This window comes from Maniola jurtina, chromosome 14, assembly GCF_905333055.1.
Source record: "Maniola jurtina chromosome 14, ilManJurt1.1, whole genome shotgun sequence".
Lineage (NCBI taxonomy): Eukaryota > Metazoa > Arthropoda > Insecta > Lepidoptera > Nymphalidae > Maniola > Maniola jurtina.
The window spans coordinates 2,105,796-2,131,958 of record NC_060042.1 but is presented as its reverse complement, the minus strand read 5'-3'; the positions used below and the strand labels follow the sequence as shown (position 1 = coordinate 2,131,958).

The 26,163-nt window shown below is 37.6% G+C and overlaps 1 protein-coding gene across 2 annotated transcripts; it reads left to right on the top strand.

Moving 5' to 3' along the window:
• The first annotated feature begins 11,793 nt into the window (after nt 1–11,793).
• LOC123871788 (protein cortex) lies at nt 11,794–24,719 on the top strand. Of its 2 annotated transcripts, XM_045915735.1 has the most exons (10): nt 11,794–11,949; nt 16,592–16,705; nt 17,891–18,065; nt 19,280–19,440; nt 19,913–20,085; nt 22,002–22,212; nt 22,877–23,075; nt 23,402–23,539; nt 23,832–23,974; nt 24,591–24,719. In XM_045915735.1, exons 1-9 carry the CDS (start codon nt 11,920–11,922, stop codon nt 23,969–23,971), a joined length of 1,341 nt encoding a protein of 446 aa, XP_045771691.1. In that variant the 5' UTR covers nt 11,794–11,919; the 3' UTR covers nt 23,972–23,974; nt 24,591–24,719. The 2 variants fall into 2 exon arrangements, with proteins under 2 accessions (XP_045771691.1, XP_045771689.1); XM_045915733.1 differs by having other exon boundaries at nt 23,832–24,719.
• Nucleotides 24,720–26,163: the final 1,444 nt, after the last annotated feature.

Here is a 26,163-nt window from a genome sequence, read left to right as displayed (position 1 = left end):
AGATACAGATGTGTCAAACGATTGAACGATTGGCCAATATAGTAGAATGAAAACCGACCCTAGTAAAATATTCTCTAAACCGATCTCCTTCCCAGTATCTACTACTGAGTACCTAATTTAATCTCCTTATTCAGTAGAATTGGAAAATGCTAGGAAATTGTTAGTTACACTTGTAAATTATAGCCAGGTGAAACATTACAAAAGTCTGTAGAGTAATACAGTGAAGGATGGGTGAATTTTCAAAATGCGTTTTTTGTACTATTCACGACTTAAGTTACCGTTTTCAAGTGTATAGTTAATGGTTTCAGATCAAAAGAAGAAAGTGACTTATCACGCTTTACTCGACGGCACTTGCTTAGTTTTGATTTGAGGCTTTTATCTTAACTTTTCTTTTTCCAACTATAGGTACGTTTTTTGTATGATATTCATTATTAATTATTTTATAAATCATTCAAGCTTACAATTAATTTGAAAATTTCTTATTGTTTTATATTAATTAAAATAGTATTCACAGCATTTTGTTAACTCTACTTTGCTTATAGGTTATTTTTCGCGCTGTCATTAACGGAAAATCTAATAAGAATCCTAAAAATTACATACCTGGATTGACTTCAATTATTACTATCACTTACACAAACACATCACATTGAAACTAATTTGAAAAAAAAATGCACTACACTACACAAATCTATCACAACTGAATTTTTATTTACCGTTCTAGCGTTAATGTTGTATCACAATTTATTTAGAATTTTGCGCGACTATTCAACATTATAGATAAATTTTTTTTAATAAAAGTGACTATACAGATCACTTTATTTTCGTATTTTTGTACTTTTAAAATATATCAATCAGCCAGTATTCGATAGCAAATTTTAAAATCTCTTGTCTTTTCGTTAAGGAACCACTTAAAATTTGGAACACAGATTCGTACATCAGCTGTTCGCGACAAGGACGTTCGTTGAAAAAATAATGACCGCGAGGTCGTTGCTCCCGAGGCGGCTGAATGAACTGTTTTTTTTTTTACACTATAAGTTCGTTGGAACGCGCGCGCGCCGCTCGCGGTCTCTACGGCGAATGAGGAGCCTTAGAACTATTTCAAACATCTCTCCTCTAATCCTTCGTAAGTGTGGGTTTCTAATGCATCGGTGGGCGTTAGGAAGTGGGGCTATCGGTTCGGACATGGGGTTAGTGGTAATTAATTACGTGACGTCACATGAATCCGTCATATTGGATTTTAAGCTCGATTGACAATGTTAGTCCCAACAACGATGAGCAGCGGTGTTCTATTACACTAGATATGACAAATACTTTTTTTACAAAGAATATTCATTACTAGAGGATGCCCGCGACTTCGTCTGCGTGGATTTAGGTTTTTAAAGATCCCGTGGAAACTGTTTGATTTTCCGGGATAAAAAGTTGCCTATGTCAATTACCGAGACGCAAGCTGCCTCGGTACCAAACATACAAATCGGTTAAGCGGATGGGTTTTTGGGAATCCCGTGGGAACTCTTTGATTTTCCGGGATAAAAAGTAGCCTATGTCCGTCCCCGGGGTATAAGCTAACCTTGTACCAAATTTCGTCAGAATCGGTGTTGGGCCGTGAAAACGTAGCAGACAGACAGACAGACAGACACACTTTCGCATTTATAATATTAGTATGGATTAGTATAGATAGGTAGGCTCGACGTAATCACATCAAATACTTAGTATGTAATTATGCAGCCTAAGAGCACGCCTGCCTAGAAGATGTCTATTCACTCTTCTTTTGAAGGTCTCAACTCTGCAACTGGTGGGGAAAACAGAAGCCGCAAGAGCATTCCATAATATTCTGTGCGTATCTATAAAAATCATACGAGTCCAAGAAATTTCAACTATGAAGGTGTAATACTTCACAACCATTAACTTACCTTGGGTTTCCCTGTTCGTATATTTTGAAGACTTTAGTTGAAGTTCCATCAAAAGCCCGCAAAAGCCATACCAAGACGCAATTCAGCGTTCCAGTTTAATGCCTTTGCGGTGGGTTTATTAGTATATTGCGTAGTCAAGCGCAAATAAAAAGGCATAAAATAATAACTTTTTCTTTTACTCTTGGCCTCTTAACTGTGATCTCACCCGGCACTTATTAAGTTAGGTTGAAATGAAAGTGGGCTAACCTGATTAGCGAGTGGCAATTTTTATTAAACCTATATAACCCTAATCGGTTTTTAAGCGTTATCGCATCACACTAACCTAGAGCCATTTTAGATATTATAAATTTTCAAAATGCCACGATATTCCGCTTCCACACCAAGATCACAGCGCTTGCACCAAATCAGTGAATTTGACAATAAGTTAGTTTAATATAAAAAATATAAATAAGTTGCTTGTTTAATATTCTATAAAGTATTTAAAATATATCTATAAATAGTTTTGTTATTTTTTACAAAGTGATAATCACATCACACAAAATAAAATCTTCATAGATCTTTAATTATTGAAAGAAAGCGCGTTGATGTCTAATGTATGTGCTAACTACGGAACATCTTGAAACAAAGTACCCAAAGCGCGTTGATGTCTAATGTATGTACTAACTACGAAACATCTTGAAACAAAGTACCCAAAGCGCGTTGATGTCTAATGTATGTGCTAACTGCGAAACATCTTGAAACAAAGTACCCAAAGCGCGTTGATGTCTAATGTATGTACTAACTACGAAACATCTTGAAACAAAGTACCCAAAGCGCGTTGATGTCTAATGTATGTGCTAACTACGAAACATCTTGAAACAAAGTACCCAAAGCGCGTTGATGTCTAATGTATGTGCTAACTACGAAACATCTCGAAACAAAGTACCCAAAGCGCGTTGATGTCTAATGTATGTGCTAACAACGAAACATCTTGAAACAAAGTACCTACCCAAAGCGCGTTGATGTGTAATGTATGTGCTAACAACGAAACATCTTGAAACAAAGTACCCAAAGTGCGTTGATGTGTAATGTATGTGCTAACAACGAAACATCTTGAAACAAAGTACCCAAAGCGCGTTGATGTGTAATGTATGTGCTAACTACGGAACATCATGGAACGAACTACCCAAAGCGCGTTGATGTCTAATGTATGTGCTAACTACGGAACATCATGGAACGAACTACCCAAAGCGCGTTGATGTCTAATGTATGTGCTAACTACGAAACATCTCGAAACAAAGTACCCAAAGCGCGTTGATGTCTAATGTATGTGCTAACAACGAAACATCTTGAAACAAAGTACCTACCCAAAGCGCGTTGATGTCTAATGTATGTGCTAACAACGAAACATCTTGAAACAAAGTACCCAAAGTGCGTTGATGTGTAATGTATGTGCTAACAACGAAACATCTTGAAACAAAGTACCCAAAGCGCGTTGATGTGTAATGTATGTGCTAACTACGGAACATCATGGAACGAACTACCCAAAGCGCGTTGATGTCTAATGTATGTGCTAACTACGGAACATCATGGAACGAACTACCCAAAGCGCGTTGATGTCTAATGTATGTGCTAACTACGAAACATCTCGAAACAAAGTACCCAAAGCGCGTTGATGTCTAATGTATGTGCTAACAACGAAACATCTTGAAACAAAGTACCTACCCAAAGCGCGTTGATGTCTAATGTATGTGCTAACAACGAAACATCTTGAAACAAAGTACCCAAAGTGCGTTGATGTGTAATGTATGTGCTAACAACGAAACATCTTGAAACAAAGTACCCAAAGCGCGTTGATGTGTAATGTATGTGCTAACTACGGAACATCATGGAACGAACTACCCAAAGCGCGTTGATGTCTAATGTATGTGCTAACTACGGAACATCATGGAACGAACTACCCAAAGCGCGTTGATGTCTAATGTATGTGCTAATTACGAAACATCATGCAACGAACTACCCAAAGCGCGTTGATGTCTAATGTATGAGCTAACTGCGAAACATCATGGAACGAATTACCCAAAGCGCGTTGATGTCTAATGTATGTGCTAATTACGAAACATCATGGAACGAACTACCCAAAGCGTGTTGATGTCTAATGTATGTGCTAATTACGAAACATCATGCAACGAATTACCTTTAGCGCGTTGATGTCTAATATATGTGCTAACTATGGAACATCATGGAACGAAGTGCACAAAGCGCGTTGATGTCTAATGTATGTGCTAATTACGAAACATCATGCAACGAACTACCCAAAGCGCGTTGATGTCTAATATATGTGCTAACTATGGAACATCATGGAACGAAGTGCACAAAGCGCGTTGATGTCTAATGTATGTGCTAACAACGAAACATCTTGAAACAAAGTACCCAAAGTGCGTTGATGTGTAATGTATGTGCTAACAACGAAACATCTTGAAACAAAGTACCCAAAGCGCGTTGATGTGTAATGTATGTGCTAACTACGGAACATCATGGAACGAACTACCCAAAGCGCGTTGATGTCTAATGTATGTGCTAACTACGGAACATCATGGAACGAACTACCCAAAGCGCGTTGATGTCTAATGTATGTGCTAATTACGAAACATCATGCAACGAACTACCCAAAGCGCGTTGATGTCTAATGTATGAGCTAACTGCGAAACATCATGGAACGAACTACCCAAAGCGCGTTGATGTCTAATGTATGTGCTAATTACGAAACATCATGCAACGAACTACCCAAAGCGCGTTGATGTCTAATATATGTGCTAACTATGGAACATCATGGAACGAAGTGCACAAAGCGCGTTGATGTCTAATGTATGTGCTAATTACGAAACATCATGCAACGAACTACCCAAAGCGCGTTGATGTCTAATGTATGTGTTAACCACAGATCTCCAGGATCTATGTTAAAAATCTTTACAGATTCTTAACGAACAGACTGACAAGCATTAATTTTTGTATAATTAGATCAAGTATGGATTGCAGACGTTAAATCGTTTAAATTTTTTAAAACTCTAACAGTTTGAAGGAAATTTTAACTTTAACTACTTTTTAATTCTAAAACAGGTTGGCATTAAAGGTTATCATTTTATTCACAATGTTCCCTATACAAGCAAGCGTGATTTTACATAATCCGATCCAATATCGGATATTGGGTAGGATCCGATTATTAAAAAAATAATTACAAAATTCGGAATAAGGCGTAATACTATGTATTTCATTTTGCAAGCGGCACTTTCTTAAATTTTGTTTGAATTAAAACAACAATATCCAAAAAAATCCATAATAAAATAATTATAATGCGAAAGTTTGTTTATCTGACTCCTAACTTTTCACGGCCCATCCGTTTTATTGATTTTGATGAAGTTACAGAGATAACCTACATATTGGAGACGGATATAGACTCTTTTTTATCCACGAAAATGAAAGAGTTCCAAAGGATTTAAAAAAATGAAAATCCACGCGGGCAAAGTCACGGGCATCATCTAGTACCTATAAGAAATGAAAAAAAGAAAATTATCAATAAGAAGTACTTATATTTCAGAACATCTAAAATCTAAATTATTAAAATAATGAACCTAAAACTAAAAACCTAACGAAAATATTTCGTATTTTCAATAATGGTACCACAGCAGAGCATAAAAACAAATAAGCACTTATTGATCACCATTATAATATGAACCGATATATGATTTTTATACCTATCGGTAACAAGTCGGTTAGTGTAGATACGCTCTTACGCACGCACGACAATAGATAGTTAAAGAGCGAATAGAAGAGAATTAAAATGTTACGTTAATTATGAATGATGACAGCCTGCATCATAACATTTAGCTAGTTAATAATATAATCGTCTGAAAGGAAAAAATTGTTGGTTATTCCAATTATACAATCAACATATCCTCGTTTTATTCAGAAATAGTTTTGTTACATGTGAAAAACGGAACCCTTATAGCATCACTTTGTTGTCTGTCTGATTGTTTGTCTGTCCGCCTGTCGTACCTGTCAAGAAAACCTATAGGGTACTTGCCGTTGACCTAGACTCATGAAATTTGGCATTGGCAGGGAGGTAGGTATTATAGCACATGTAAAGGAAAAAATCCGAAAACCGTGAATTTGTGGTTACATCATAAAAAAAATGTAAATGTGTTCATGAACAAATAATTTAGTAATTTCAATTTTCAAAGTAAGATAAGTGGGTTATCATATGATAGGAAGTAGTACGGAACCCGCGTTGCACGAGTCTGACTTGCACTTTGGCGGTTTTTTTTAATTCAGATATCAGACTGTGATCTCACCTGGTGGTAGGTGATGATGCAGGCAATGCATGCTGGTACGGCGGTTCTTGTTAGACCCAATGCTCCTTAAGGTGCCCACGCACTCGAACTGAACTGCAGCTGAACTGCGCGTCGCGTCAGCGCCCCGCACGATATTCTCTCCAGCCGCGACGCGCGTACGTCACTGCAGTTCAGTTCAAGTGCGTGGGCACCTTTATTGGTTTCTACACGGCATCGTACTGGAACGCTAATCGCTTGGCGGAATGGCTTTGCCGGTAGGGTGGTAACTAGCCAGGGTCGTAGCTTTCTACCAATCCAGTTATTTTTTTTAAATCCCATTTACAAGACCACACCGCTCACCACTACGCCAGGGAAGGTCGTTAGGTTAGTTAGGTGGGTGTCAGGAAGTAAACCTTTAAGTTCGTAGAATAAATACGATATCGTATTTCAGTTCAATTTACGTCAAATTGATAAGGTTAAAGTCCCTTATTACTCATAATATCCACTGTGTTTAGAATTATAAAGATAACATCAGCAGCTGCCAGATCCATAGAGCTTTATTAAGCTCATAGGAATTTAGCTTTTATTATGTAAGCGATAAAAATAATATTATTCTTTGACTTCTATTCACCTTTAAGTGTACAAGCGTAGTGTCAGTTATCAGGTGTATATATTAACACATAAGTATGTCATATAATTTGACACATTAATTATTATTAAAATAAGTAGTGTTAGAAAACACCGTTATAACTGGACCCTGTACCCTGTTGTCTTTTTGCATTAACATACATCAATATACTTATGTAAATGATTGGCTGGGTAAGGGATGAATTCATGTCCGCTGTTAGTTTTAAGTTTGATAAGTATTTCAATTGACGATTGAACTAACAAGTGTAAATTAAAAAATAACACCCCCGACAAGTGAAGGTTACAGTAACTAGAAAAGAGCTGATAACTTTCAAACGGCTGAACCGATTTTCTTGGATTATGGCTAAGAACACTTTCGATTAAGCCACCTTTCAAACAAATAAAACTAAATTAAAATCGGTTCATTAGTTTAGGAGCTATGCCACAGACAGATACACACGTCAAACTTATAACACCCCTCTTCTTGGATCGGGGGTAAAAAATAAGTATGTCAAAATTACCTCAAATGTTCATAACGACACATCTATGTATTTCATACGTAGGCTTCCTTACATGCAAAATGACCGTTTTGACGTTTGACAAAAAGTTGCTGATTTGGCTAGTAGGCATCATCCCTATTGGAATAAAATTAGTTCCCACTATTTAAAATAAATACTAACTCTTTTACTTTATAACCTTAAATAAATTAAGTGTATCTTTTAATAGGAGTTCTTTTAGTTTCTCACTAAACGTGGCAAGAATTTTAATGATTTTAATGTATAACAAGAAAAACACGCAAATATTTTTATTCAACAGAATTTTTACTACTAATGTATAGAAAGGAATCGTAGAAAAAAGAATTGTTTTACTAGTATTAACTCGCAAACTTAGTATACTTATTTTTTTTAGGCAAACTGAATGTTTCTACGTTTTTCCTGCTTATAATATGGTGGTTAAAAAGATAAAAAATACTTGTACCTAACCTTTAAATTAGCTTTAATTAGAAAACAGAAACGCAGGTAGTAGACTAGTCGTAATGAGCGTTATCATCATCATCATCATCAACTCATCGCCAGCCCACTACTGAGAACGGGTCTTCTTTCAGAGTGAGAAGGGTCTCAAAGTTTAGGTCATAGCCTACCACGCTCGCGCTGACCAAGTGCGGATTGGCAGACTTCACACACCTTTGAGAATATTATGGAGAAGTCTCAGGCATGCAGGTTTCCTCACGATGCTTTCTTTTGCCTTTAAAGCAAGTGATATTTAATTTCTTAAAAAACACAAAACTCTGAAAACTTATTTTTGTTATAGTCTCTGAGATCGAACCCACGATCCCTTAAGTAGGAATCAAACGTCTTAACCACTATGCTATCACGTCTCCAGCTCTTATAGTTTTTATTTATTTATAATTCATTATTGCGCACACAAACAGAGATACATATACAGAAAACACAGAAGGGTGCAAAGACGGCCTTATTGGTAAAGCAATCTCTTGCCAGAATTAAATGACCAGAGCGCGGGATGGTGCACATTTATTTTGGAGACTGCGTGTTTTAGAGAATTAAATTTGCAGATGGGAGATAGAAAGCAGTTACAGTTAAATTGAGTGTCCTAAGTTTTCATTAAGAAGAAGGCTAAATTAATGGATGGGAAAGTACGTAGAACTGTATCGCTACACATCTCAGATGAAGGAAGTAGACTACCAACCTGATTTAGTGATTCTGAACACGCGAAAGGCGACAAAGTATCCCAGGTCCAAGCGTTCTCAAATGATCTCCCAACATTAATACCTTTTTAACCCCCGACCCAAAAAGAGAGGTGTTACCTATAAGTTTGACATGTGTATCTGTGTATCTGTATGTGGCATCGTAGCTCCTAAACTAATGAACCGATTTTAATTTAGTTTTTTTTGTTTGAAAGGTGGCTTGATTGAAAGTGTTCTTAGCTATATATAATCCAAGAAAATCGGTTCAGCCGTTTGAAAGTTATCAGCTCTTTTCTGGTTACTGTAATTTTCACTTGTCGGGGATGTTATAAATTTTTAAATTACACTTGTAAATAACTGTGTATAACTACGTTTCGTTCCAAAGCAGGGATCCCGCGATGTGCCGTTCTGAGTCGCATTTGGCCGCTTATATTTTAATTATCACGTTAAAGCTAATGACTACATAACTACTGTAATTGTTCATACAAATTAAAGTATTACCAGAAAGTAAATGTCTTCGCATTTATTCTACAAAAACGACATCGAATAAATAATTATAATTATTTATTATTTAATGTCTACTTGACCTAAAAACCAATTAGTTTTTACTCGGTTGAAGTTTTAATTATTTCTAGGTCTGATTGATGTGTTTCAAACATAAAATAATTTAGACTGTGCATTTAAATAATTGCCTGCAATTTATTTTATTTTTCTTATTTTTAGTATCTAAAATTAGAACAGAGACTTCGTCTGTGTTGGTGTTAGCTGGCGGGCGTGCTCTGCCTTTTTGGAGTGTTTTTTTTTTTTGTTAAAACTGACTGGAAAATGCTCTAAGGGGGTACCGTGCGTGTGTCGGCGAGCGCCGGCATAGACGGGGTCCATACTTGTATAGTTTAACTAACTTGTTACAAATAACTACAAACTTGACATTGGCTAATCTTTGTAAAAGCCAGACGAGAGAGAAAAAAAAATTAGAACATGCTTAATTTTTTTCTATGTGGCATGGTTTTACCTGCCGGTCTTACCCTGCATTTAATACTAACCAATAATCAAATTCAGTTACATTATCTATGGTTGTCCGAATTTCTGTTAAAATGGTATAAGGTTCAAAAATTTACATATAAATCTTTAAATAGGTACGGCCACGTAGGTAGGTCTCTGAATGAATGTGGACCCCACGAAAGTCATGTTTAATGAGTACGTCATCTCGAGATCTGTCTCCGTCGAAAATAACAGCATCGAAGCTGTCCAAGAATATAACTACCTAGGACTACTACCTAGGTAATACAACTTGGTAGTACCAACTTCGACAAGGATGCTGACAGAAGTAAACAGCTGGGCTGGGGAATATCTAGAAATTGCGTCAAATGTTCAATTCGTCAATAGGTTTTGGGGCCTAAAGACGAAAGTCTTCCATGAGTGTGTCCTACCTGTGATGACGCATGGCGCTTAAACGTGGACACTGACAGTTGGCCTTGTCCACAACTTCAAAGTCGTTCAGCATGCTATGGAGCGGGCTATGTTGGGCATCTCTCTGAGGGAGAAAGTCCGAAACGAGGAAATATTTACGTAGGAGAACCAGAGTGGCCGACATAGCTCAAAGAATTAGCCAGCTGAAATGGCAGTGGGCAGGCCACATCTGCCGCAGAACTGACGGCCGCTGGGGCAGACGTGTTCTGTAGTGGAGACAGCGTATTAACAAGTGCAGTGTGGTATGACCTCCAACCTACTGGACATCGCTATATCCAGTAGGTTGGAGGTCATACCACAAATCAAAAGTAAATGGGAATAAGTGGGAATAGTGGGTGAGTGGGAATGGGAATAAGTGGGAATAGTGGGTGAGTGGGAATGGGAATAGGTAAGTGGGAATAGTGGGTGGATGAGGAAGGCAGAGGATTGTGTGTGGTAGCACGCTCTTGGGAATTATGTCCAGCAATGGGCGCAAACAGACTGATTGATTGATAACTTTAAAACTGATGATTTTTACGGAAATCTGCTAAATAACTCTGCTAAGTAATGACAGATACCTACTTGTTTCTATAATAGACAGGGATATAATGAGTTTCTAGTACACGTCTACGAAATTACATATCGAGGTTATATTGATTGGTTAATATTCCAGTAAGAACCAAACTAGCCTACTAGGTGCATTTGTATGTACCGAAAGACAGGGAGACCACCGTTAAAGCTTAACAATGTCGTCAATTACAATGACTGATCGCACGCCATTGCCAAACATTTGCGCAAACACGCAAAAACATCTATTGCCACGCAACAATGTTCTTAGAAATACTTAACGCCATAATAATTATAGGCGTTAACGAAGGAGGTACAAAAGATAACCCCACCTATGTTAGAAAGGTGTTTACATAAAAGATTACCTATGTGGGAAAGTACATAGCAAAATTAGCAGCGTAACATTAAGTTCTATTACATGTAACATAAGGTATATTTTATATCTATTGGCGTAGTGAGAAAACATTGTTGTCATAATATCATTTAGAAAGTGCTTCTAACGTGCGTAATTATATACCTACTCACATACATTTGATTCTTATGTGGTTGAAATTAAGATCTATATTATAATAACAAGAAATCAAAATGTAACTATGTTGCTTATTTGTTAAAACCATCGATGGTTAAAACACATAACCTACCTAATAAGGATTTGAAAGACTATAATGATTTACGTATTACCTATACTTTATTGCAGTACATTTTTTTATAAAATTATTTCACAGAATATTCATGAAAATTGCTCTGTAGAAAAATATATATGTAACTACGTATCTAAAGCAGAAATTAAGGGTTCAACAAATAAGTTTGTACCTACCTAATTACGTAGGAATGAATTTTCGCGATTTTCGGATTTATTCCTTTAATAATTACTACTTGTGCTATAAGACCTACCTATTTGCCAAATTTCATGAATCTAGGTCAACGGGAAGTACCCTATAGGTTTTCTTGATAGACACGACGGACGGACGGACGGACGGACGGACAGACAGATAGACAGACAGCAAAGTGATCAGATAAGGGTTCCGTTTTTCCTTTTGAGGTACGGATCCCTAAAAATCGTTACGTTATTTTCTTCTTTCTTCTTATTTTGTTTCATACCTAGCTTATAACCATAATTTTCAAGTGACAATTGACAAAAAGGTGGTTTTCCTATTCGTTTAGCATTCATATTGTTAGTGTATGACGCCCCATCACGTACGAAATCATAAAGTGGAAGAGGGTAGCTGTAAAATAAATTGACAGTTTAACTAGCACGTACCGACCTATACTTCAGTAAACAACAGTTAATGTGCGTGTGTTCAAAATACAGTGTTTTCAAGATAAAATTGTGCTTGTTTTTGTAATTACAATGGACAGCTTAGCATTTAGCACGAAAAATGTGAGTACAAATTACATAACATACGTAATAACCGTGAAGTTGTATCGATGTAGGTACCTACTTGGAGATGTTTCAATTCTTTCGGCAATTTCATCCAGTCATTGGGTTGTAAAAGACCCTGCGAAAATCATTGCTTTTCCGGGATAAGAAGTAGCTTATATCCATAGATGTAAGATTTATCTGTATTCATCCACATGGATTTAAGTTTTAATAATCTGTCTGAAATTCTTCGGTTTCCATGACAAAAATAAGCCTGTGCCATTTTCCAGACTTCAAATAATAATTAGCCAATGATGTTTTACTAGGTATATAACATGAAATTCTGGACTTTTAGCGCTTGTTTTTAGTAAAAAGCAAATACAAGTAGGTACGAAAAGTCTGTATTTAATTTTAAAGTTCGTCAGATTTAATGACAGTCCGATAGGACTGAATAATGAATTTAATAGGGAACGATAATTCCTTGTTAAATTAATTAATTTAACAGATTTATTTATTTATTAACTATTTCTAAAATCTGTTTTACATAATAGTAAACAATCTACTAGGTAAGTGCTTATATAACAGTTAACTTAAATATTTTTAATCTAATTTATTTTTAATACTTTTGATTTTTACTGAACTATATTCAACACTCAAAATTAGATCTTTTAAATTACTCACTTTTAAAGAGTAAAAATACTTTCTTAAGTTTACTTAAAGTAAATTGTGAGTAGCTACATCTTAGGTGAGTGAATTTGAACTTTAAAAATTGAAAATGAAAACCATTTTCAAAAATTCCACACGATGAAGCCGGGGTGGATTAGCTGGTATTTCCATATAAGAAGATGGTAGTCAGTCAAAATTATAGGTTTAAAACAGAATATCTACTTAATAACACATAGGACTTTGGAAAATTAATATCGTATAATTTACTCAGAGAACTCATACCTCTAGTTTGTCGATAAATTGAAAAGTATCTACCATAACAGGTAATTTAATCTAATTGTACATACTTACTTATTATCTATGCATAAGCATTTGTCATGCCAACAACATGCAGACCTATGCTACTTTATAGAAATATAGGGTTGGTGATTAGATACTGGATACTCGTATATCAAAAATTAATGCAATGTTTTTCATAACAACGAAAATTATACCATTAAATACTAGAATATGTAGTGTTGCAGCTGATATCAAGATGTAAATAGCATGCCCATTGCTTACATCTATAGTCTATTCTGACTTTTAATAAAACTCTAACTGGATGTTTCTGTATGGGTTTCATTATCTTGAAAAATATAGGAAGGGATATTATTATGTACATAATATGTATATGATAACAGGTTTATTTAAACTTTATTCGTATACCAACGTTATATCGTGATTTAATAAATAATAAACTAACCAACTAAACTAAATAACTAAATAATAATAATTAAAATAATGAACCTAAAACTAAAAAAAAGCCTTAAAAAATATAATATAATAACTAAAATAAATTATTAAGAGAAGTCCCTTCCGCAAGATTCCGAAGATACTGGCAGCGTTCCCCCTTTGGATGGCTAGACTAATTCTTTGTCCGAGGTAGCTGCCAGCTCTTCGGTCTCCTGTGATGTCGACTAACCGTTTTGATATTTCCCTAAAAAGGCTTATAGCGCTAGGACCCCACGGACCAAGGGTCTATGTAATTCTAGATAATATGTATAGTATTTAATACTAATGTTTCCCGTGATCCGCTTAGAAGAATGTTAGGTTTTAGAGATCCGTTGGGATTTTACGAAATTTATAAATCACCATCTTTAGGCGGCGATTTATAAAACTTCTCGTTCTTAATTACTCAAATCCTTTATTTCTTACCTACATATTCGTTTTGGAATCCAGACATTTCCAAATGTTAAATAATAATTAAAAGGAATTTTCTGGAAAAATATTCATCATCTTAATCCATCGCCGGCCCACTACTGAACGGGTCTCCTCTAAGAATGACAAGGGCTTAGTCCATATGGCCATCAAATGTACCTACTCAAAATATTAGGCACATAATACTACCTAGAGATTTTTTCCTTGGTATAGGTACGTAGATATACCTATTAAGGAAAACTCTGTATAGTTATGTAAAATTTTTATTTACAGTAAGTTTAAGAAGGTTTAAGCTTATTATCCATCCTTACTTAAATAACAGACGGCATACAATATTATGACAACACATGAAATAGGCGTAATATTCCTATTGAGTCATTTTTAATAATAACAGGCTGTAGTTTAAGACTACATTGTGAAAAATAGCCACCATGCATTATTATTGATTCAGTTGCAGTAATTAGTTTCACTTTTAGCGTTCCTTACCTCAAAAGGAAATAAGGAACCCTTTCTTTCTGTCTTTCACTTAAGGCTCTTTTTCGCAGGAATGCGTGGAGGTATCAAATTTAGACAAAATATGAAATACCTACTTAGGACTTGGGCCTCTTGGAGCTGTAAAAATTAAGCTTCTAAGTAGACAAAGAAGTCAATAAAAAAAATTCTATACTGCATATTTTAACACTCGTAATAATTAGGTAAATCAAAACCTATTGGGTAACCTATAGTCCGTACAAAATGAGAACTCGCTCGCCATTTTAACTCTGTGTCAACTGTCATGTTAAAAGTGCGGTTCACCTTTTTTATAAAGACTAAAATCGTACTTTAGACATCGAGAGATCTCATTTGGTAAGCATTTAACTTCCCGTTGAAAATATCTAAATGGAATATTTATATGGTTTTTCTTTCATACATTTAGATAATTTTGGCAAGCAACAAAGTCTCACAGCACAAGTAAAGGAAAAATCTGGATTAACCCGTTAATTTACGTTTAAAATACATAAAAAAAAACATTCTTTGCTATTACCTACTTATATTTACATTTGATAATTTTAGCAACGACAAGTACAAGTATATATCCAAGGTGGTGGTACAGAACCCTCAGTGTCCAAGTCCGTCTTGCACTTTTCCGTTCTTTTTAATAAACGCCTAGGATCATTATTTATTTACGCACTGCACGGTGTTATGGGAACATCTTTATTAAAACCAATTTAAACACAGTATTTAAGACACATAGGGCTAATTTGAAAACTCCTATGAGAAACTTATAAATGACTGTTATTTATTTAACAACGTATCTTTTTATCCAACTGCTACTTTGCAAATGACTTAACAGGGGTCTCTCCGTCACTCGTTTCATACAATCGTAGTTCCAATTTCATTTGAATATTAATCAACCAAAGTCCATGAAATTTTGCAGACATATTCTAGAAAGTAATATCTGTGTCTGTGGTGTTTTAGATTTTTCTAAAAACATGTAGTTTTAAAATTACAGGGGCTCAAAGATTTGTATGTAAATTTTTAAGACCGCGTAACTTTGAAACCGAATATTTTAACAGAAATCTGGAAAACCACAGACATAGTTTCTAGAATATGTTTGCAAAATTTCATGGACTTGGGTTGCTTAATATTCAAATGAAATTGGAACTACATTTGTATAAAACGAGTGACGGAGAGACCCCTCTTAAGGCCAGTTGCATCTACACAACCTAGCACTTAGTAGAATGTGTGAGGTGACTCTCAATTAATATAAAACTCAAATATAAAAAGCCCCCGACTCAAAAACCTCTATAAGAAAACTAGAAAAGACCTGATAACTTTCAAACGGCTGAACCGATTTTCTTCGATTATAGCTAAGAACACTCTCGATCAAGCCACCTTTCAAACAAAAAAAAACTAAATTAAAATCGGTTCATTCGTTTAGGAGCTACAATGCCACAGACAGATAGACAGATACACACGTCAAACTTATAACACCCCTCTTTTTGGGTCGGGGGTTAAAGACCTAAATGATAGTAATAATATACTTCTTAATGTCCTCCGGATTGAATTTCAGCCTCGGCCTATCTCCATAGAGATTAGCCATTAGGGTCTTTGACTGTTTTTTTTTAATTCAAATATAAATTAGCCCTTGCCTGCAATCTCACCTGGCGGTAAGTGTTGATGTAGTCTAAAATGGAAGCGGGCTAACCTGAAAGAGGTAATGCAGTTTTTATTGAACCATACCCCTTTGGTTTCTACACGGTATCACACCGGAACGCTAAATCGTAACTAGCCACGGCCGAAGCCTCCCACCAGAGAATTAAAAGTACCTATCTCGACCTATTGTTAATATACTAAAATGCTGCTAAAAATATTTTCCCGCAGAAAATACTCGATTTTTATGTTAAAAAACTGAAAAATATTTGTCGTTTGTCGCCTTGTGATGTCATTGATCGAGTTTCGTGCAGCATGATGTTAATTAATTATGCTAAAAGTAAAGAAAAAATCATGATTTTTATTTAATCATTATCTAATTAATTGTAGCCCCTTAAAAGCTGGGAAACACCAAACGTGTATGCAGCACGTAAGCGTAGACGTAGCGCGTACCATGACGTTGTAATGTATGGAACACCCACTAGGCACACTGTATGAGATATGGTATACCGCTTGCGTGACGTGAACGTTCGCGTAGACGTAATGCGTGCTGTCATGTCAATGGATTCACGCGCGTCACTACGCGCGTGGTCACGTGTACGTGCTTGGTGTGAATCGGCTCTAAACCCTGACAACCTGTCACGAAACAACCTCATAATATTTGCAGGTAAACACAAAGGATCGCGATGATAGATTCGTGCTGCCTCGAGACTACATCAGCGAGATGCGACGGCGATCGTGGCATGCTGGCGACACTAACTCCTTAGACTTTAACTATTCGGTAATTATACACAGAAGATCTACAGTACAACCAAATTAATGATGCGCATAGAAATCTTCGTCACTGTTCGGCAACGGTCGTATGATACACATGATATTGACTCCTATTTGTTTATGACAAGGTGCAAAATGCAAGTGCATTGTTTAGGGCTCTTACGATTCAATGATTCGGAATACGACAATTAGCGAAGATCTGCATGGGCATTATTAATTTGGTTGTACTGTACAATGCGTTCCAAGTACAATACAATAACGCTATATAAACAAGTGTAAATTAAAAATTTATAACACCCCCGACAAGTGAAGGTTACAGTAACTAGAAAATAGCTGATAACTTTCAAACGGCTGAACCGATTTTCTAGGATTATAGCTTAGAACACTCTTAATCAAGCACCTTTCAAACAAAAAAAAACTTAATTAAAATCGGTTCATTCATTTAGGCGCTACGATGCCACAGACAGATACACAACTATACACACGTCAAACTTATAACACCCCTCTTTTTGGGTTGGGGATTAATAAAATATAGATTTCAACCTAAGTGGCAGGAGACGCGGACGCCGGCAGGGCATCATCATTTTTATGATGCCATGATGTAAATTTTCCGTCATCGTTTCACATACAACTCAATTTTATTAATTAATAACTAAACCTCCCACGACATTTCTACATGTAAGTAAATAATTCTTTTAATAATATTTGCCTTGATATATTTTGCTTATTTGTTATGCCCTGTTAACGCCACAGGGCTTCAGAAATAATGAAATCATTTAGAAATCCTCATTACATGAACTCAGTTAAACTAGCTTGCAGATGCTTGTTTTGTTCTGAGGCGTTTGACTTATAATAAAATAATTCTAAATAAGGCAAATAATAAATATAATCGATCCGGTCTGAAATCTGTCGATAAACATTGCTATTTTGTCAAAAATTCCATACAATATTTGACAAATAACAACGTTGCTAAGTACCTAACTTATCGATACCGAAATTATTTTCAGATAGGATTGATTTATTAATACTTTCAGCCGTTAGATAACAATCTACAACGCCCTCATATCAACGGCCAAAAACTTTAACAATGTTCACCACAGCGCCATATTCGGAATAAATCTAGTAAGTTATTAAATTAAAACTCATGCTTCTCACATTTTCACTAAAAATCAGTTTAATTGGAAATTTTCAGATCGGTGAAAATTTGAAACGTAGAAAATTCGTAAACCATTTGGACAAATCACTTGGCATGCACAAGGGTCCTGGCAAACAATTGGTCCAACTTTGGCCGTGCAATCCGAGGAAGAAGAGCTATTTGTCGACTGCAGACAGTGTACTGGACCTACCCACGTATAGCGCTGCTACTTGTTAGTTTTTATTTATCTACTAGCCGATGCCCGCGACTTAACCCGCGTGGGTTTAGGTTTTCAAAATCCCGTGGGAACTCTTTGATTTTCCAGGATAAAAAGTAGCCTCTGTGCTAATCCAGAATATTATCTATCTCCATTCCAAATTTCAGCCAAGTCCGTCAAGTAGTTTTTGCGTGAAGGAGTAACAACACACACACACATACACACCAACTTTCGCCTTTATAATATCAGTGTGAAGTGTGATAGGCTGGCTTGGCTGCAATCAGATCTGCTGGCAAGTGATGATACAGCCTAAAATGAAGCGCGCTTGCCTAGAAGATGCCTATTTACTCTTAACTTCAAGTCTAGAGTGAATAGGCATCTTATATTGGAATAGGAAGAATGAATAGGAATCCAATTTAATATGGGAGGAGAAAACTGAAAGGGCGTTCCAAATCCTAGCGGTTCGAATTAAAAACGAGGAGGCCTATCGTTTCATATTTACCAATGTACATATTGTAACCTGGTAGCACTTTGCTAGACCTAATTTCTGATCGACTGGCTGGTTAAAGCAAGTGACATTTGATAGACAAGTTAGACTAGAAATGCTTGCCCGGGATCGAACCCCTAACTCCTCCCATAGGAAACGAACATCTTATGCTTCAAGGGAAGGGGGTTCCTTAGGGGACGATTCAGATGGCAAGTATCATATTCAATCTTTATGCAATGCAATAAGGTTGAAAATGACACATGTCGTTTGAAAGGAGATTAGAGAAGCTCCTTATCTTGACTATGAATGCCTGTGTTAACAGGGCTCTTTCCGTCACTTACTCCATACAATCGTAGTTCCAATTTCATTTGAATATTAAGCAACCAAAGTCCATGAAATTTTGCAGACATATTTTAGAAACTAATATCTGTGCCTGAAGTGTTTTAGATTTTTCTAAAAATATGTAGTTTTAAAATTACAGGGCCTCAAAGATTTGTATGTGAATTAACAACGCGTAACTTTGAAACCGAATATTTTGACAGAACGCTGGAAAACGACAGGCATAGATATTAGTTTCTACTAGAATATGTCTGCAAAATTTCATGGACTTTGGTTGCTTAGTATTCAAATGAAATTGGAACTACGTCTGTATGGAGCGAGTGACGGAGAGATCCCTCACTATGCTATCACAGCTTGACAAGTATGTACAGTAGGTCCGAAAAGTGTGCTTCCTTTCGTTCAGTTCCAGAGCTGTTAGACTGGAGCAAGGACAACGTGCTGGTGGCGGCTCTGGGCAGCAGCTACCACAAGTGGAGCTGGAACAGCCAGGACCTCGTCAGCCGCGTGTTCACGCGCTACGAGATCCAGTCCTGCAAGTTTGACCCTCGAGGGGAACTCTTGCTTGTAAGTCCGCAAGTTCTTAAAAATGTTATAGGAAAAAAAGCAAAAAAAAAAAAAAACTGACTTAATAACTACAAACACTTAAAAAATAAAAAATAATTTAATTTATTACCAAATATATTATGTATACAATAGTTAATGTAGTTTTAAATAATAATATAATAATAGCAGTCGAATAAAGAATCTTCTCTTTTTTTGAAGTCGCTTATAAAACTTTGATACAGTATTAACACTTTTATACTTAAATCTAGCCTTATTTTATTACTTTACAAATCGTGCCCGCGTTTAATGTTGTCAAAAATATTGGTTGCACCTTTACCCTAGGCAGCCAGACTGATCCTTTGCGCAAAAAATGCCCTTCTGTCAGCAGATGAGACTATTGAGACGGTGAGGTGTCTCGTAAAATGTTCTAATTACACAGAGAAAAGGTACAATTTTTTTTAACTTTTTTTGATAGTGGTTTATTTTCTTACAGCTCGGCACACACATGCAAAGAGTAGAAATTCACAACAATGCTCGAAACAAGCGCGTGGATGTGGTTCTGTGTGAAGGAGAACGGTTAATCAGTGCCCACAAACATAAGAGTGAAGTGCACTTCTGTTCCGTCACCGCCCTCGACTGGAGTCCCACTGGCAACTCCTTCGTAATGTAAGTATAGGTACAGCCGTGTTAACAGGAGCTGGCATGTACAGTCAAAGGCCGTAAGTCGTTTAGCACCTTAATGATCATATTCGCGTGGCACGATTATTCACATGCGAAAGGTGTGTGTGGCGTGTTTATAGAAAAAGGTCGTAAGTGCGACAGGTTTTTGATGCAATAGTTTCACGGAATCGCTACTCGAGTTCTGAGGCCGACCGTACAACACCTACACACATTACGCTTGTGTAGTGTCTATGAATAAGCGTAAGTGTCATAAAAAGGCTCTGTGTTGAAAGGTTGCTTAGTGCACACAATCATAGGAGTGAAGTGCGCTTCTGTTTTAGTCGTGCCAACACAGCACAATTCACTTCTTCACAAAACATACGAGGGCGGCACTGAAAATTTCGGGAATCAAGGAAGTGACACAACATTACTATTTAAAAATGTATTTATTGCTTTTCGAAGTATTCTCCGCGAAATTTGGCACATTTTTCCATACGATGGAACCAATCATTGAAGCAACCATTCCATTCGGAAGTTGGGGTCTCCAAAATGGCCGTTTTGTAGGCGTCCACAGCTTCTTCAGGTGATGAAAATCTCTGACCACGCAATGTATTCTTTATTTTAGGGAAAGTACAGAAATCTTAGGACTTAGGTCGGGGCTGTACGGCGGATGGTCTAATAATTCTATGTTTTCTTGCTCTAAAAACTCTTTTGTTCTGTGCGCGGTGTGACAACTCGCATTGTCGTGATGGAGGATGATGCGGCGGTTGCAGTTCTCTTTACGGAGTTCAGAAACGACCTGTGGCAAACAAATGCTAGCATACCATTCTGCATTAACCGTTCTTTGTCCCCCAAGAGGAATAGTCGCAACATGGCCGGTTTTGGAGACAAACGTGGCCACCATTTTTTTTGCAACACTTCGTGAACGAACAATTTTTGTTGGCTTTAACTCATTTTCGAACACCCAAACTCGTGACTGGTTTTTTGTTTCGGGTTCGTACGCGTATATCCAGGATTCGTCACCTGATACGATGTTGTATACAGCATTTGAGGATCCTGCGTGAAATCTTTTGAGAGTTCTGACGCACCAAGTAACGCGAGCCGCTTTTTGCTCTTCACAGAGCAAATGCGGTATCCATCGGGAAAACAACTTTTTTACACCTAATTGTTCATGCAAGATTATTTGTATTTGACTCATGCCAATGTCTAAAGTTGCCTGAATTTCGCGGTATGTCACATGTCGATCTTCTTCAATCAGCTTACGCACAGCATCAACGTTTTCTTGGGTGACTGCAGTTTTTGGACGACCTTGACGGGGATCATCACTGAGCTTGACACGTCCACGTTGAAATTCAGCAAACCAGCGATAACATGTGGTTTTAGATGGGGCTTCATCAAAAAATGCAGAAATCATCCGGTCAACACACTGTTTTTGTGTTAAACCACTTCGAAAGTCATAATAAATCATCGCTCTAGAATTTTCTCGAGTCAATTCCATTTTCTCAACGACTACACAAGTTCGACAAGACCTTGTGAAAAGACCGAGAATCTTTTTTTAAATAAATAAATGGTATTCGATTTTTAAAACCAAGGAGTTTCCAATTAAAAAGATTTTAATATGACAGGGACAGTGGAAATATTCCATTCCCGATACTTTTAGTGCAGCCTATGTAAAAGAGGGTTGCTCGGTTTTTAATCTACTAGCTGATACAGTATCCGGCAGAAAATATTGCACAGAACTTCAGAATGAGTTAACGGTCTCCTAGAGCGTTGTCTCTGTCGTTCAGACGTACAAAATATCACACAGGTATGAGTGACAGAGACACCGCTCTACGAAACCGAAATCTCTTTCTAATTTTCGATGTGCAATTTTTCCTGCTTTGTGCAATTTTACCTACTGTATCTTATTATACTTCGTACAGGGGCTGTTCTTTCGGCGTAGTGATGTCGGTCACTCGCTGTGCAAAAGTAATCAACTTAAACCGCGTGGTCCACGAGCCGATCTACCTCGTGCGAGTGTCGCCCGACACTCGCTTCGTCGCCGTGTGCGCCGTCAACTCCGCGGCGGTCCTACTGCTCACCTGGCCAGCTCTGAAGAAGTACTCCAGATTCGACGCTGACTGGATGGTAAAGGTATGATGACTTCCCTAGAATCAGCCCATGAAATACCTATCCCTTTCAGTTCTGTCTGCCCCAGAAAGAGGAGAAGGACTTGAGGTACAAGGAACGAGAGAAACACTCCCGGAGTAAGTACCGGGGGGCTATCCCGCGATTCGGCCCATATAACCGAGAGGTTGGTGGGACTATGGGAGGTGGAGGGTTATTCCTCTCAGTTCATCATCTGCCCATCGCTGGCTCACTACTGAACATGAGTTTTCTCACAGAATGAGAATGTTTTGGCCTCAGTCCACCACGCTGGCCAAGTGCGGATTAGTAACTTCATAGACTTTTGAGAACATCATGGAAAAATCTCAGGCATGTGGTTTTTCTCACGATGTTTTTCTTCACCGTTAACTGCAACCTCACCTGGAGGTAAGAGATAATGCAGTCTAAGATGAAAGACAGAACAGATGAAAATGACCAGCGTGCGACTATGTGAAGTCATTGATAGCCCACAAGACCGTGGCACCAAGTGATGAATTGATTCGATGCTGACATGTAGACGTGATCGGTATGGTGACCTTTAAATAACTTCGGTATTTTGTGATGGATTTGAATCATTTAAAAACTAAAATACTCACAGTGTATACGCTATTTAACAATCAAAAATTGTGTGTTGTGGATGATCTTTACACAGACAATAACTTGGCACCCGTGGCGCAGCGCGCTGCTGGCTGTGGGTGCGGTGACGGCGGAGCTGCAGGCGGGCGTCGCCGTGTTCCACGCGCCCACATGCGGCGCGCGCGAGCGAGGGCTGGCACCGCGCCCCTACAGCCTCGACGCGATGCTGTTCAGCCAGCGCAGCGGCGAGCTCGTCGCCAGCCTGTGGAACACTGGTAACATCGCGCAGACAATAACTTGGCACCCGTGGCGCAGCGCGCTGCTGGCTGTGGGTGCGGTGACGGCGGAGCTGCAGGCGGGCGTCGCCGTGTTCCATGCACTCACGCGCGTTGTGCGGCGATGACAGCGCGGGGACAGTGGAATTGCAGCTGGAAAATTCTTTGGAGAGTTCCCACGGGATTTTAGGAACCTAGATCCACGCGTACGAAGTCGCGGGCATCGGCTAGTAATACATAAATCGAAGGCTCCGTCTGCCTTTTCCTTTCATTTGTTGTTTTTCCTACATATTTATTTTATTATTATAAATGTTAAAATGTTTCAGAAAACGTGGGGCGAAAGATCTGTTCCCAACTGGTGGTGTTCGGTGACCCCGAGACCGTGGTGGACCAGTGGGGCGACGGCCCGCGCTGGCCCGACCGAGTGCGAACCATGGTCTTCAACCCCGATGGGACCAAGCTCGGTAACCCACTAAAATATTAAAGTCAAATACAAAGCCATTTACTTATTCAAAATTGGTAGGTACCATTGTATACATGTATCTGTCTGTCTGTTTGATTAAATTTGGTACAGAGTTAGCATATATCCCGCAATCTGAGATAAACAACTTTTTATCCCGTAGCCTGTAAATTCAAAGAGCTCCTACACGATTTTTAAAAACCTAAATCCACGCGAACGAAGTCGCGGGCATCGTCTGTATTCAATATTTTTTTTTTTTCAAATACTCAGCAAGTTAATCAAAATATATTTTCCAGCTACGGCGACCCTGGACGAGGATTTGATAATCTGGAACTTTCTCCCAGAAGATAAGAGAGACAAGAAGACGAAGCGCAAACGGTTCTTAGCTCTGCCGGTTCTACACGACATGGCATCGATGGGCTTGTCTGTCCGATGAATATTATCTATAGAGAAAGAGCCTGTGAGGGTCAGACTTTCGTTATTTTATAAAAGTTGAAAGTTTCACTGCGCATTGTCCCCAATACAGCGAGGAACGATCACTGACTGTGAAGTTCAAATCATGCTATTAGTTGGGTTGCCACGATACTAAGTGTCTGGCAATGCATTATAATTCTAATATTATTCCAAAGTAAAAGTTTAAAAAACTAGCTAATGCCCACGACCTCATTCCCGTTTTCATTAGGTTTTTATAATCCCGTAGGAACTTATCGATTTTCCGGGATAAAAAGTAGCCTATGTCACTCTCTATGTCTTTAACTATATCCATGCAAAAATCACGCCGATTTGTTGCTCCGTTGCGGCGTGGTTGAAGGACAAGCCAACAAACCAATAAACCAACAAACAGACACACTTCCGCATTTATAATATGGGTACTGATTAAACTTTATACTGTAACGAAAGATTTTATACGTCTTTGCTACCTGTTATCTGCCAAAGCCACCATTATCCAAACTTCATAGTCGCTGATCGTTCCTCTCTGTGCTGGGGACAATGCCCATAGAAATTTTCAGCTTTTATAAAATAATGAAGGTCTGGCTCTCACGGGCTTTTAGTCCATTATTATTGTTTTGCTTTTAAGAATCATAGTCTAATGGATGTAATTAGTATTGTTATGCTTTAGGAAGTCACTGGATGTACTTCATCCTAATTATTTTGGTTTTCATTAAAGTTTCTATTTTATTTTTCATTGTTTTTTTATTATCATTATCATTTCAACCCATCGCATCGTCATCGTGATCCTGAATCGACGATATGGTGGCGTAAAATTAAAGGAAAATAGGGCTACTTTAGGGCTATCTGCGTCAAATGTACAAACATTTTGACGCCTGCCAGTGACGTCTTGGCCTACCAAGAGCTGATTCTTATTTAGCTCAACTGTGCCTTGCCATTCAGCAGAGTGATAGCGCCAGTATTGGGCACAATGTCCGTTATAAATGACCATTTGGACAGCATATATTTTTTGAACATTTAAATATAATGTTTTTGTGATAAGTTTTTTTTTCCCAATGTAAATATATATTTTTTCCTTTTTTATGTAAGTGATGCCATAATAATTATCTTTAGTGTAAAGAGTGCTTTGATTGCAGGTAGGAATATACCTAATTGTAGTTTTTACAATAAATAGGTTTCGTTTCGAGCATACCATGGCGTGAAAATTATAAAATCTTAGAGTAAATACACATATATAATTAATAGGTATCCATAATTATAGTACTGGAACACATTAATTATTTTTATTACCATAATAAATACATGATTAATAAATTCTTAGTTAATTGAGGGGTTTCCTTCTACCGCGGTCTGTGTGTGAACTGCCACACATGTTTTTCTGATAGCTTTATCTATTTCCTGGACATATAATGCCTCCAAGGTATACATATCATATTTTTTACATATATAGCAATATATCATCGGCGTTCAAGCTTAGATTCAATTAATAACTATGGTTACATAATTTACATAAGGACGGATAAACTTATTAACTTTTTTTTAATTCAGACAGTTATTTATGATATATTTGCGTGTTTCATGCTATTTAAATATGTAGCATGTTATATTTTATGCTAGTCAATTTATTATCTATGCAAAAAAATCTATGCTTTAATTAGGTATGAGTAAAAAACTCAATAAGTACCTAGACACTTTATACTACCTAGGTACCTATGTACTCAGTTATCAACTCCCACATACAAAAGGCTACCATAAGTTAATCATCATCATCATCATCTAAATCTATCGCTGGCCCACTACTGAGACTGGATCGCTTCTTAGAATAAGAAGGCTTTAGCCCATAGCTCATCACGCTGGCTAAGAGCGGATTGGTAGACTTTTCATACTAATTCGAGGCACATGCAAGCTATCTATGTACAAAATTATCATCATCAGCCTGTGGACATCCACTTTTGGACATAGGCCTTCCCTAAAGAGCGCCACAACACCCGGTCCTCAGCCTTCCTCATCCAGCTACTTCCCACCAGCCGCTTTATATCGTCGTCCATCGTGCTGGTGGGCGTCCCACACTATGTTTTTTTACGCGGTTTCCACTCGAAGGCTTTCCGCCTCCAACAACCATAGCCTCTAAGACAGGCATAGCCTACCCACTGCCACTTCAATTTGCTAATAGTTTGG